Below are 15,077 nucleotides of genomic sequence, written 5' to 3' on the forward strand. Positions count from 1 at the left end.
GATCTTGCCCAGCCTTCCTAGTCCAATTGGGAAGTAGAGGCTAGAGCAATGGTTGCTCTTCTAGAGGAGTTCGCTTCGGATCATTCACAATTGTCTGTAACCCCCAGTTCTAGGAAGATCTGACGCCCTCTTCCGGCCTGTGTGGGCGCAGTATACACGTGGTGCACAGGCACACTCATATAACACATAAACAATTTTTTTTTAATAGCATTGTTTGAATCGTGGTGCAATTGTGGGATTTTGAGCAGAGAGATTTGTCATAGTCAGTTCTTTAGTTGAGAGAGCAAGGGACTGACCAGCCTGAGCCATGCTGCCAAGCCTTTGGCCAACAAAGAGTACTTGCTACCAAGCCTAACATCCTGAATCACACCGGTGGAAAATGGAAGAGAGAACAGTCTTCAGCAAGTTACCCTTTGACCTCCACATATTCCTTATGATACAAGCTCTCTCACACAAGAAAAAGTATGTGTGCTTTGAGCCAGGATTTCACAGTGTAACCTGGGCTGGCCTGAGGCTAGCTATGTAGACTAGGCTGGGTTCAATCTCAAAGGAGATCTGTTTGCCTCTGTCTCCTCCAGTGCTGGGATTATGGTGGACACCACCACACATCACCGTGCCTGACGGATTTTTTTAATGTACAAACTGAAGTGAGCCCAAATAAACTTTTTCCAGCTGGGCATGGTAGGGTTACAACTAAAAGCAACTTGGTGGTGGTGGGGGGGTTACAGTCTCATGTAATAGTTCACCAGAAGCAGTGAGGGCAGGAACTCAAGTAGGTCGGGAACCTGGAGGCAGGAGCTGATGCAGAGGCCATGGAGGGATGCTGCTTACTGGCTTGCTCAGCCTGCTCTCTTATAGAACCCAGGACCACCAGCTCAGTGATGGCCCCACCCACAATGGGCTGGGCCTCCCCCCAATCAATCACTTACTAAGACTCAGTTGAGGTTCCCTCCTTTCAGATAACTAGCTTGTGTGAAGTTTACATAAATGTAGGTGTGAGGCCTGGTGTGTAGGAACAAGGGAGCTGGTGTCTTGCTCTGGAGAACCTAAACTTGCAGGAATACTTTACAGTGTATAGGTGATCTATGGCATCAGAAAAGTAGTTATTTGTTGACGGGGATAGACTAGTACTTGGAGAGGAACGGCTTGAGAAGCCTCATGCTGCAGCCCAGTCATGTGCTAAAGAGGTTGTAGAACTCCCTGCTAGGAAAGAAAGTCATCTCCTGCTCCCAGAAAGCAACTGCCCAAAAGTTTACTAGCTTCCACACAGAAGCGACTGCTACTGTGCTGGGAGGGGCCAGGGTCCCATCAAGCTGGCCGGAGGTGGCAGTGTCATTCATGGGGTACTGGTGTATGTGACAAAGCTGGACTGAGGCAAGGCCATTGCACAGCGTAACTGCTATGGTGAAGTCTGGGCTGCATTAGAGACTCCACTCCCAGACGGTGGAGATGTCAGAAGATGGATATTTGACAGAAAGCTACATGCGAGAAGTGGAACCAGCGGGGAGTTGTTGCAGAGAGCAAAGCTGGAGGGGCAGAGCTCTCTAAACTGTTGGGAACTGAAGTCTCCATCAGTGCACACGGAGCCACAGGGTTTGGTGTTGGTATCGCAGGGCTTTGGTCTCCCTTTGGCCCAATTACCCCCATTCCTTTCCTCCCTTTTGGAATGGGAATGTGCATTCTGTGACACTGTATATTGGAAGTGTATATCTTTGAGCTTAAGAGGATCAGTTAAGAATTTACTGAGGCTGGAGAGTGATTCAGTGGGGAAAGACCATTCACTGGCTGTTCTTCCAAAGGACCAGTGCTAGGATTCCCAACACCTACAAGGCAGCTCACAACTGTAACTCCAATTCTATAGGTTCTCTTCAGGCATCAAGTATGCCCATACCCTTGTGCACCTGAGTGTATACAGGCACACACATGCACGCATACACAAACACACGTACACAGGGATAGAGGTGTGTGTGGGGAACAGCCCAGAGTCAACAAGATGGCTCAGTAGGTAAAGGTGTTTACTCTTGAGCCTGATAAACTGAGTTCCAATCACAGAACCCATATGGTGGAAGGAGAGAATGGACTCCCGATTCCCTCAGGTTGACCCCTGACTACCACACATGGATCATGAAATGCACACGCACCCAATAGATATAATAAAAGCAATAAAAAAAAGACGTTACAGCTCAAAGTTAGGAATAACAAACATTTATTGAGAAATGGAAAGTAACAAGCCCCTCCATCCCACAATGCCTTTCTCTCCTAAACAAGACACAAAGAAGTAATGGAAGGGAGCAGGGGACATGAGGGTTGGCCCATCTTCTTTTCTGTTTCCCAAGATGACATTCTGAAATGCAGGAGGGGTAAACGCCCCACTCCCCAAAGTACCACATGGCCAGGAGGGTGAGGCTGACTCAGTTGAGTGTACCATCACTGCACGCCTGGCTCAAGGAGAGTAGGGGAACCAGGAAGGGCCTCAGCCATCCCTCCTCTATACAAAGCAAAAAGCATGCCAACTGTTCCCAGTGGCAGAGGAGTGAGGCCCTTTTGTCTGGGGGTGTTCTCTTGGGCCAGGAAGGGATAAACACCGAGGAATGTCTTCCAGTTTCTGAGAAGAATTAAGTTTGTACCCATTTAGAAGGGTTTAAGAGAAGGAGGCTTCTTTAGATGTGGACACCCCAGATGTCATTCCTGGATTCCTCTGCTGGGCAACCTCAGAGCTGAAGGGCTGATTCTGACTCAAAACACCCTTCCAGCTGGGCAGATGGAACTCAGGAAAGAATAATTAGTTGAAGTTCTCTTTCCTGGGCTAGCCTTGAATGGGTCACCATGCCTCAGCTTCCTTTACTTTCTCGGCTTGTCCCTTTACAGCACACACTACTGATCATGTGCGCCCTTAGAATCCTGCTCCAGCTCTGACAGCTTAGCATCTTCTGTTCCCACTGTCAGGGGACTACTGACCAGCTCTGGAATGCTGCTACTTGACACTCGGCACCTGCCTAAGTCCTACACTAACAATGTAGGAGTACACTGTACCCAGTAACCCACCAGCTTGCTTTGTAGCCTGGCTCTACTCAGACCATTCATCAATGTGGGTCACTTACACTAGCAGAGAAAATGCCCTGGTGGCAGCTGCACTTTGGGCAACCCTGACTGCTGTTCTGTAGATAGCCGAAGCCAGAAAAGCAGAGTCAGAGCCAGCCAATGGCTTTGATTCAATCAGTCTTCCCCAAGTTCTCTGTGCTGCAGCCTGGGGTAGAACCTGGAAAAAGGCTCAACCAACTTGCAGCTGGCACTGGCACCAAAGCCAGGCTTTGATGCTGCCCTATCAGGTGAGAACCAAGAGGGCTAATAGGCACAGGTCCCTTCCTTACTCCCATACGGAAGCTCAAAGAACTGAGCCAAGGCCTTTGGCACAACACTAACAAGGGGCCATGAACTCTGGGACACTGTCCAAAACAGCACAGGCAGCCAAGAACAGGCAACACAGCCGCCCTACCTGCCCGTCATAGAGCTGCACATTAGCAGTCAGTCCTGGAGATGACAGTGGTGAGAACACAAGAAGCCAGTGACCTGATGCAGCCCCCTGGCTGACTGAGTGCCCACAGAATGGCAGGAGGTCCCATTCATTCCGTTTTGTTTGAAAACTTCAACTGAACAAGAAAACTCTTGAGAACAAAACATTAAAAAAAAAAAAAAAAAAAAAAAAAAGCACTTTCCAACATGCTCCTGCACTGTGTCCCATGGGGCCACAAGAAGGCCACCCAGGTAAACAGTGCACCATTTCTAGGGAAGAAATCAGCTAGGGGCCGAGGATAGGGGAGGCACACGACAAACACAGCCTACCTTGGTGATGAATGGAGGAAAGAGGAAACCTACTACAGAAACGTAACACACAGAAGGGCAAGGTGTAGAACAACACAGAAAGGTGGGTCCCGTCCAGCGAAGAAGCTCTCCCTGGTACCTTGTCCCTTGCTCAGGGGGCTTCAGTCCGACGGCCCAGCCCGTTGGTCTCAACTTTGCCTTGGGAAACAGAGCCACCCCTCCTCTGCCCTGTTTCTGACTGCCTCAATCCCCTCCTCAAAGTTTAATTTTGAATTCTGTGGGTTGTGTGGTCACAGAGGCCCCCGAGGACTTGAAGAGTGCTCTGAGAATGGTGTCAGGGTCCACTTCGGCAGGAGGGTTGGAAGAGACAGGATTGCCCCTCCGCGGCAGCTCACTTTCCTTTTTCACTGAGGGGCTGTCACTCAACCGCCTGTGAGAACAGACAACCCAACCCCCGTCAGTGTCAGTTTCTACCTAGGTGGTGCTGCATCCCACTGAGTGTCGGCTGGGTGCTGGGCATGGAGCTCAATGCTATCCACATCCCTCTCTCACCTCACCTTATTGGAAACTGTTACTTTTCTTATTTATTATTAAAAATAAAACAAAACCTAGCTACAGCCTTCTAGTGCTCCAGTTCCACATCTGGAAACACTCCATCTTCTTCCGGGTGGTCAAACAAGGACACATATTACACAATCTTTCAAGTCTCACCTAAGTCAATTGCACTAATTCTGGTTAGTCCAATGATTAATTTATCAGATCATAAAAACTTCAATATTTTAACTTTTAAATTTCAAATTGTATATATGTATGTATCTATGCATGTGTATACAATGCTCACAGATAGTTTTGAGCTGCCCAACCTTCCTGGGTCCTCTTGTAAGAGCAGTATGCACTCCTATTACTCAACTGTCTCTCTAGTCCCTTCCCAAAACATTTATAAAGCACAACTTACTTCTGGGGAGGTTTTACAGAATTTGTCCATTCACCATCTACTACTTAGGTTCAGATTCTGCCTCTGCATGTCCAAGTCTATTCTGGGCCTGCCTGGCACAATTCCACCCAACCTTGGTAGGTCTCAGCTTCTTCTTGGGTATATTTCCTTTTTCAAGAAAAATTCTATTCTGCTAGCCTTAATATTCTATGCACAAAAATTCTATTCTGCTAGCCTTAATATTCTATGCACCTCAGGCTCCAAAGAGTCCTCAATAGTGAGCCAGGCACATGTGCCCAGGTGTTGTCCGGCATCGCCTCAACACGGTCAATTCCAGGGCAGTGCAGTTACTTTTCTTTACCATGAAGATGGCAGTCACACAAAGCAGATGTGAGAACGTGCTCTCTACTTCCCTCCGAGGTGCTGGACACTATCATATTAATCAGGATGAGACTGTAATCAAACCCTGGAGACAGTCTGAGACAAGCCACTAAGTTCTAATTCAAGCATCCTGATGGACCAGTGAGCATCAGAAAAGAGGTGACTGTGCAAAGTAAACGAGCAGGGATTCTGTCCCAGTCTATGCCCCTAGCACTTACAGCAGGATGGGTTGGTCTGAGGTGATGACATTCCCATTCATGTGAAGGTTGCACTTCATAGGTTGCCCTGCAAACCAAAAATGAAAAGGCTCTATCAAGAGACCTGTTTCTCCCTCATCGGAGGACAAGGATCCCCAACTCCATGACCCAGGGTCAAATTCTACCACTGGAGCTAGGCATGGTGGCACAGCTCAGACAGACATACTGAGACTCAGGCAGGATTCCAAGTTTACAGTCAGCCTGGGATACCTAGTGCAGAACATACAGGAGCTATCTAGCAGGTCTGGGGTACAGCTAACTGAGTGTGCATCCTACAGATGCTGTGAGGTCTGACGTCCACCTTAGATCGCATTGAGTCTGTCACCCATTAGCCTCCCAGACTCGATCTGGGAAGGTGACTGAGGCATCTCTTCCCCAACTCCATGCTCAAATTTTTCTTCCTTTGTAAAATGTGATCACTAAGTATGGCACAATACCCTGAGAACAGCAGGCTTGGCTAGGGAGTCCTCAGCTATGCTAAACCAATGTTACTGCCACCTCTGAAAACCCCAAGTAAAGTCTCTTTTCTGTAAAAAGGACAGAGCCTCAAGTACTTCCTCAGAGCAACAGAAAGCACACCAACACACGTAGTCACTAAGGAAGAAAACCAAGAGTGTGAGGGATCCTCAGGAATGAGACTGGGAAGCAAAAAGGCCAGAACTTTGCTTTACAAGAGAGATGGTGACTGTGGGGTGGGGAAGGAATTATACAGTAAGAAGCCACTCAACAAGTTTACGAGGCACACAGTAAACGTGGATGCTGTGAGCCTGTGTGAAAAAGCATGTAATGTAAGGCTTCCCCTTTGTCTTAAAGGATCTGGAGACCGCACTCCTGCTCTGAGATACAATGTGCAAAGGGAACAGAGCTACCCAGGAGAGCATTTCTGTGCCAAGGAAAGTCGTTATTAACCTGACACAGCTTCTAATAAATTATAAGTGCACTGCAAACCCTTGAGCAACCACAAAGAGTAACTCAATGCATACTCAGCCCATTCAAGAACCCAGAACTCTGATTACTAGGAGTGCTTGTGGGCAGGTGCTGAGTCTTGCAACAGTGCATCTGGACGACGTGCACACTGCTGATGCCGCACTCTGCACTACAGTGTCTTCAGGGTTTATCTCCCCTCCTCTCTCCAAACTAAAGGTTCTCAGCACCCCAGATGAGTTAGCAGTGCGCACTCTCAGTCTGTCATGTTTTGGTGAATCTGCAGTGCCTGGAGCTGCCTCAGGGTTATGACATCTGTCATGTGATACAGCAAGAAGCATCACAAGTGTGTGTTCTGGCTGCCCCACCAACCAGCCATATCTGTCTCTCTCTGGTGTACCTACTGCCCTGAAATACAACACTAAAATCAGATCAACTAATAACCCTATAATGAGTTTAAGCTAAGTCCCAATTTTATAGCCTAAGCTGTCCTGAAACTGTGCAGCCCAGGCTAGACTGTCTCAGACAGTGCTCAGGCATGAACTCCATGATTAGCTATGACACAGAGATGGTCACAGGAACCAGGGTTGCATGCTTAGGCAAGGCTGCTGTTAAAGGTCCAGTCAGAGCTGGAGCTCAGAGGGAGAATGTTTATCTCTCATGTGAGGCCCTTGGTTTGACCGAGCACCGGAAAAACAAGTACCACAAAATGAAATAGAATTGAGCTGCCCTCATGGTGCCTGCTGTAATCTCAGTCCTGGGAGGCAGAGGCTGCAGTGCTGCTTTGAGTTTGTGTCAGGCTAAGCTACAGAGGGAGACCTGCTGTGTGCAAATAGACATCACAGGAACGTGTGGCCTTTTACAGGACAGGGTCCCTGGTCCTTATGCTTGTGCTTAACCCCATGTGCTGTCTGTCTAGCCTTGTGAGCATATGAAGAACCTTCACAACTCAGGATTAAAAAAAAAAAAAAAAATCCCAGAATCCAGTTGGACAGTGGGACACACCTTTAACCCCAGCAATTGGAGACAGGGGCAGGTGGATCTGAGTTTGTGGCCAGCCTGGTCTACAGAGAGAGAGAGAACCAGGGCTACAGAGAAACCCTGTCTCAAAAATTAGACATCTCTCTGGAAGACACAAATATGGCAGAGCAGCATGTGGGAAACAATGATCATCACCATTACCAACCGGGAAATGCAAACTGAAGCGCCGAGGCCATCTTGGCTTCTCTCTCTCCTTGCTTCTAGTATGGAGGGGGCCCTGGTCCTCAGAAGGCCCTCAGCACACTCATCTTGAGCAAGAGGAAAAGGAGCGTGGTCCAGAGCTCCCAATGTGTGGCTTGAGATAAAGAGGAAGCAGTGTACATCTTCCCTAGAAGCCAAGACCTCTGAGAACACTGGGTCCCAGCGTGGCGACTCAGTTTTCCCAGCAAGACCCTTTGAGAGACTCCTCCGTGGAGATGCCCTACTCAGAGAGTGCACATCACACTACCTCTTCCTGTTACCCAGAAGCCCTAGGAGGTGAGTTCCCCAAGATGTCTTTGTACCAATCTCGGAGGATAGTTTACCCCAAAAGCTCACTGCTTTAAAACAGAGAGGGGGGTCCCCATATCAGCAAAGAGGTGGTCCTGCAATAAAGGCTGTTGAGAAGAAAAAAAAAAAAAAAAAAAAAAACAGAGAGGGGAGCATGATGGCGGCCTTCCCCTAACCTACCATCCAGACATCGGTTGTTGTACTTCTTATAAGCAGTGATGGCGTCATCCTTCTTCACAAAAACAACCTCTGCTACCCCAGGATGGACCAGTCGAGCCCGCTTGAGAGCTCCACACACACAGAAAAGCTCCTGCAAAGGACAAGTGAGGTTGGGAGGGAAATGCAGACTACTTGCCGCTCGCACTCTCCAAGAACTGCACTGCAGCCGCACACCCAGGATCTCAGGGCAGGTCCTTGTCTGCTAGTATTCTTTGCTTGCAGTACAAGTGACCTCCCGCAAAATGCTCTGCCCCAAGCTCTCCCTGTGCAGTTCAACAGTGATAACAATTATGGACTTTCAGAGAGCTGTGCTAGAACCACAGAAGGAACGGTGGGAAGTTCATCAAAGGCAGTGTTTAATGCAGCTGGGGAGGGAGACCGCTGCAACTATGGATGCTGGTGCCCCATCTGGGTGACTTACAGCCAAGGTTGCCTGATGAAGTGGCTCCTAGGACATGGCATGGGACTTTGAGCACTAAAATCAGGAGAGTCCTAGCAAATTAGACACAGATGGCCAATGGGTTCTGCCGTCTACCGGCTGAGAGAGCACTACTCTCAGGTCGTGTCCCCCTCCTAGCTGGCTTCCTGTCACAGCCTTTGGGATGCTGTGTGGCATTAACTACAAGTGTGAGCTACACACTCGTCAACTGAAGTCATCTTTAAGGAGTGCTCTGTATGTGCTGTCTTCACATGCAACCACTGCACTTCAGTGACAGAGGCAGAGGCCACGGAGGGTACACCATACGAAGATGGAGGAGAGTGCAAACCAGAACTTAAACCTGAGCTCAAAGTTGTGAGGCAGGGGAATCTCTGTGAGTTCAAAGCCAGCCAGATCTACAAAGTGAGCCCAGGACAGCCAGGGTTCTGTTATACAGAGAAACACGGTCTTGAAAAACCAAAACTAAAACCAAACCAAACAAAAAACCTTACCCTGAGCATGACCATCCTTTGAATTCCAGAAAATCATTAACTGACATGGTCTAGAAGCCTGTACCACAGAAACAGCCTGTGACTAAAAGGTCGGGTGGTCCATGATGGTACTTACAACTATGTCCTCCTCTGTGACTCGAGGGTGCAGATTATTCACAGTCATCTTGGTGCCTTCCAAGGGGCTAAGCACAGGCTGCCAGGGATAAGCATGTGACACGGTGTCAGAAAGTAGCATGCGCCCCTAGAGAACTCACTCCAGACAACTGACCAGGAAGGCACAGCAGAAACCCCATTCAGAGTGCATCCACCTTAGCAGGCATTCTGGATAGTAGAGGCCAGGAGACTCCTGCTACTTCCTAGGAGACACAGGCCCTTCAACTCAAGCTTCTGCATGGAATGCTGCCCATGTATCTAGACCCAGTCAGAACAAATGCTGTAGGTTTAAATTCTGAGAGGCCCAATATGCCATCCCCTCATGGTTCTCAGCACTCTCTTCTGGGACCCTCAAGCCACATAGTGTCATCTCTCTACAAGGGTCCTCATTGCCAGCAAGCTAAGGCAAAGGTCTAAGATACTGGTTTATTCACTGCAGAAAGGAGCAGTGACATCCATGCCTCAGCGTGTCCTGAGGCCCTTCTAGGGCACACATGCAGCACACTGACCCCTAACAAAGGCTGACACTCAGCTGTAGCTTTCACCTTACCTCGGCAGGTGGCAGCTCTTTGGGAAGCTCCTCCTTGTTCACCAGTGTCCGGGACATGTTGGTCAAGGCTTTGGTTCGAACAGAGGAGGGGAGAACAGGAGCGGTGTAGGCATCGTTTTGGACCACTTTTGTGAGAGGGAGGGTCTTGGACATGGAGAGCTTGGGACTACTCATTCCAGTCTATACAAACAAGCAGAAGAAAGAGTCTGAGATACCAGAGACACAGACCACTGTCTGAAGAGATGACAACAAGCTAAGGCAAGACCCCCAAAGCCTCAGCCCAAGCACAAAGGGTAGGGCAGCTAGTACCAGCCATGCACACTAGGGAGGAGCAAGAGAAAAGCACAGACCATGCAGGGACCAGAACCCTTGCTAGGAAACATAGAAGCCATTTCCCATAGCACTAGTTCTTGCTTAGCAAGAGAATTTCATACAGATGTAACCAAGAAACTCACTCAAGAGCCAGGAAAGGTTCAAGGTAACTCCACCTTTCCTTCTTCCATTGCCCCTGCCCTCTTGCCTTACTTAGTAAACAACTTGTCCTGACCCCACCCATCCACCCTTCCCAAGTAACCCTACTGTTCCTTTTTTTCCTGCTTTTGTTTTTTGCTTTAAAAGGCCTTTATGGTACCTGCTGAGGGTCTGGCCACGTCTCAAGTCGATTAGCCTGTGGTAAATAAACTGTTCCTGCTTGACATGTACCACAGTCAGACGTGACCTGAGACTCAACAGCCACAGGCTCATTCACAGCTGGTCAGAAGGCCAAAAGCCTGAGCTCAAGCTCGTTCCTCCATAAATAGCTTCTACTTTGATGGAAGGATTGTCAGCTGGCAGACAGCTGAACACAGAACCCTCCTTCATTATTTACTGATTAATCTTTCTTTCCTGTGCATTGGTGTTTTGTTTGCATCTATCGTCTGTCAGATCCCCTGAATCTGTGAGCTGTGAGCCACCATGTGGTTGCTGGGAAATGAACCCAGGTCCTCTGGAAGAGCAGCCAATGCTCTTAACTTTTGAGCCATCTCTCCAGCCCCTAGGAACTCTTAGGAAGACACAGAACTCCTAGTTCTGAGTCTCTGACCTGGCCATGTAGAGGCACCATGCAGTCATAGCCTCTGTAGCTCCCAGACTGTAAAGACAGGCTGCAGAAACTGAACACACACACAGACCATCAGAAGCAGCCCCTTCAGAACTGAGGGTGTGATTCCTTGGAAACCGAAACTTCTCATACTGACTTGTCTAATTACTGGAAAGGCCACTTCCCTGACATGTTCAACCTCATGAGCACTGTGAGACCTTGATTAGTACCCAGGAGACGGCATCACAGCTGGGGTCCCGCCCAGAGCTCAGCCTCTGCAGCAGGACCTTCCTCAGACTCCCACGCTGCTTTCTCACTTCTCCGTGTGATGTCTGCGGTACCCTTACTGATGCAGTCCAACTTTCTTGACTCCTGGTAAACTTACACTGCTTACAGTTCAACCAGTTGTTGTACTGTCACAGCAGCAGGAGATGGACTAAGACACAATTCCCTTCAAGGGACTCAAACCAGCCCCTAGGACTGCAGCTCTTCCTGTCACTGCTGTAGGACCTTGACAGCCCAGTCTTAGCAACGTTAAAACAAAGGAGCTGGCCAGTTACAGCTCTAAAAAGCTTATAGCCCAAATCAGTGATTGTCCACAACCTTATCCATCCACTTGATCTGATGTGCAGAGTGCAACAAGGAAAAGGAAAAATCGCCATACCGTGTGGTGAACAAGGCTGCCAGGGGCTGCAAACTTCATCTGCTTAGTAGGAACGGGTGCTACAATGTCATCATCTTCATCCAGGTCATACAAATTCTGAGGATAAAGAAACAGTAGCTGGGCTAGGGATGTTGCTCAGCAATCCCTAGCACCCTGAAATAAACAAATCAATTAGTCGGATAAACGCTGAAATGGCATGCAGCCCCTCAACACGTATCTGAACCAAGAGCAGAGCAATGGCTGCTGAAATGAACAAGGACTTAGAAAGGAGTACAACACATAAGTACTGGGGTCGAGAGATGTGTGATCCAAGTCTCCACAGGGGACTCCTACCACAGAACCCAGTAACTGCTGAGAACTACTTCTATGTATAGGAGCTCAGAAATTCCTTTTCGGTAAAAAATCCGTGTAGCCCAGCTGGCCTGAAACTCAATCCTCCTGTCCCCAGTCTCCCAAGCACTTAACACATGGCAGAAATACCTTTTTATAGGTAGCAAATGTATATCCAGAATTTCTATATTTTATATTCAGTTAATGACGTAGCCTGAGGAAGGACTTCATCGTGAGATAAAGTATACTTACACAAACCTAGATGGTAAGATGTAATACATAGCTAGTCTGGTATATGCCTCTGTAGGCAGTCTATCACTGAGTGCAATGTCACTGTGAAGTACAAGACTATGTATCAATTGACTTGGAAAGTCATCCCAATGTCCGGTCTGTAGGAATAAACCTAAACCCTACAATGAGTTTTATCCCAAAGATGTTCACAACTTAGTATTTCTGTCTGGAAAAAATGTCAAATCAGTAGATTTGTTAAAGATGTTACTATAAATTTGAAACAAATTCTAAAGAAAAGACAAAACAGAATGTTAAAAAATTGGGTGAGAACATAATCTCAATCCTACCCAGGTATTAAACAAAAAGTAGCAACAACAAATGAAGAACAAGAAGGCTGGAGGAGTGGGTCAGTGGTCCAGTACTTGTCCAGCCCGGTAAGGCCCTGAGTTCCACTCCCAGCACATCAAAACAACAATGGCAACAAAAGTGGGCTGGAGGGATGGCTCAGCGGTAAGAGCACTGGCTGCTCTCTCAGCTCCCAACACCCACATGAGGGGTTAACTCCAGTTCCAGGGACCTTCTTCTGACTTCCATAGCAACAGGCACACATGCAGCGCACACATACATACATACATACATACATACATACATACATACATACATACATGCAAACAAACACTGATACATTTTAAAAACAAACAAACCTCCAGGGGAGCTCCAGCAGAAAGTCAGCAGTGTCTGCTTGGTGAAGAGGCACTTGAGGGTGCTTTTCTCCGTTAGACACATGCAGTGTTTATAACCTCTATTTGATTTTCCTGTTTTCTACTGCCCTTTGTGCCTCGCCTCTCTCAGTAACAAGTTTCTTCTCAGAGGCTGGAATGTAGCTGCTTAGATGGTAAAACACAAAAGCCCTGGTTTCATCCACGGCACAGCAAGGGGGAGGCAGGAGTATCAAATGATGTTCATAATGAACTAGAAACTAGCCTGACTACATTGAGACCCTGTCTCCAAAAAAAAAAAAAAAAAAAAAAAAAGTTTCAGAGCTGGAGAGAGATGATGGTTCAGTGGCTAAAAGCACTGACTGCTCTTCCAGAGGTCCTGAGTTCAAGTCCCAGCAACACATGGTGGCTCACAACCATCTATAATGGGATCTGACTGTGACAGTGTACTCGCATATATAAAATAAATATTTTTTTTAAAGGTTCTTTTTGGAGATAAGGTCTCCCTATGTAGCTGAGGCTGTCCTAGACAGTATGACCCTCTTGGCTCTGCCTCGGTGATTACACATACGCCATGCCTGGATTAAGAAGTTTCTTTCTTTTTTTAAAACAAGGTCTCATTTTGTAGCCCAGGTTTTCCTGAATTCACTATATGGCCCAGGTAGGCCTCAAATTAATGAGCTCTGAGACAACCTCTAAGTACTGAGCTTACAGGTATGAACCACCATGTCTTCTAAGGGGCTTCTGCTTCTTTTTCTCACTATGTAGATCAGGCTAGCCTCAAACTCACAGAGATTCACCTGTCTCTGCTCCCTAAGCTCTAGGATTAAATATGAGTGCCATCACACCCAGCACAAATTCTTCTTAAAACTCACAAATTCCAAAGTGAAAACCTTCTGGTCCTTTGAAATAGGAGCCTTAGGCCAGTCCTCAGTCAATCTACCCTAACAGACCTCATCAAAGCAAAATGCATGCATACATACTCACATGTGGGTACCACACACACTCATTCTACCTGTTTGGCCTGGTGGTTATTGACAACATTGATCCTCATTCCAGCAGGATGGGCATGAAGTGGCACCATGGCCTTTTGCTGTGGAACCTAGAAACATCCAGTAGTCACAATCCATCCCAGAGGGTTCATGTGCACTCTAAGTAGGTCAATGAATTTAAAACAGGCTGGCTTAGACAGGTATCAGCAAACGTCATGCAGTAATGGACCTGAAGAGCTCAATGAACTTGGCTCAGTCAACAACTGGTGCTGCTGCTGCTGTTTGTTCCCCGGTCACAAAGCTAATACAGTTAGCCTTGCAGTTTCCTCTCTTCCTGGGACGGTGGTTGTTTGGGGCAGCCAAGGCACTGGACAAGCAGTCAGGTCTCCTGGGCTCCTACCCTGGTCCTGGACTGACTGGCTGATTGAGTAATATCAGAAGCACTACTTCACATTTCTTACACACTCTCTTTTCAAGACTGAAATAGTAATTCTACAATTTGAGTGAGGAGTAGACAACTTGTCTACAACATGCTTTCTGCTCTCCCCGTCTTCTTCTCTACTTCGTTCTCACTTTGGAAAGTCAGTTCATTCTTGTGGACCTCTCTTTCGAAAGGCTCCATGAGACTGTCTGTAATGTCCTCTATGCCTTTCTGAAGTCAGACCGTGCTGGACCAACACTTGGAGCAACTGCATGTTTACTATCCCCCAATTTCCCCTGCACATGTCTAGCTTCTCCCTGGGATTCTGAAATGCTGGAGGAGAGCCACAACCTACCTGAATAGTTTTGGTGAGTTTCAGAGCGGGGGTCACAGTCCCAATGGGCGGGCTTGTGAATGTAGCAGGGGATCTCCTCTTCAAGCTGATCTTCTCCCGGGCATCAGCCACCTGGCGGGGCTTCTGGGGCACCGTGTTCTGCTGCTTTCGTGAGTTCAGCATCTCTCTGGCATCCTGTACTTTTCCTTTGATCCGAAACCGGGCATCTTTCTGCAAAAGCTTTTCCCGGGCATCTTTGACACCCAGCTTGAGCCGAGCATCTGAGAGGCCAATCTTCTGCCGGGCGTCAAATCTCTGCTGGAAGGTGGCTGTGCGAGCTGGTTGGCTAAGAAGACTATGCTGGATCCCAACTCGAGATCGGACGCCTCCAATTCCTGGTCTGACACTGAGCCTGCAAACATATTAAAACAGTAAGTGGATCTGGGGCTCAATAGCAGCCCATGGAGGAGAGTTGGGAGACACTGAGCAAAAAGCTTGTTCTGGAATTTCCAGAACCCTGCTGGCACCCAAACACACAGAAACAAGTACTTCTTCTGTACCTCAGGCTTTTCACTTTGCCTCATAAATGGAACCACGGAGAACCCATC

General features: G+C 47.8%; 1 protein-coding gene across 2 annotated transcripts in view; it reads right to left on the bottom strand.

The window, feature by feature from the left end:
- Positions 1-1,949: 1,949 nt before the first annotated feature.
- Positions 1,950-15,077, bottom strand: part of Poldip3 (DNA polymerase delta interacting protein 3) — a 28,773-nt gene continuing 15,645 nt past the window's right edge. The window contains 8 exon segments of one of the 2 annotated variants that reach the window (NM_001130506.1): positions 1,950-4,252; positions 5,356-5,422; positions 8,029-8,158; positions 9,113-9,190; positions 9,701-9,880; positions 11,443-11,538; positions 13,738-13,824; positions 14,491-14,881. In NM_001130506.1, the coding sequence (NP_001123978.1) occupies positions 4,078-4,252; positions 5,356-5,422; positions 8,029-8,158; positions 9,113-9,190; positions 9,701-9,880; positions 11,443-11,538; positions 13,738-13,824; positions 14,491-14,881 (1,204 nt within the window). In that variant the 3' untranslated portion in view covers positions 1,950-4,077. 2 annotated transcript variants of the gene reach the window in all.

The sequence above is a fragment of the Rattus norvegicus genome, chromosome 7, assembly GCF_021556685.1.
Source record: "Rattus norvegicus strain SHRSP/BbbUtx chromosome 7, alternate assembly SHRSP_T2T, whole genome shotgun sequence".
Lineage (NCBI taxonomy): Eukaryota > Metazoa > Chordata > Mammalia > Rodentia > Muridae > Rattus > Rattus norvegicus.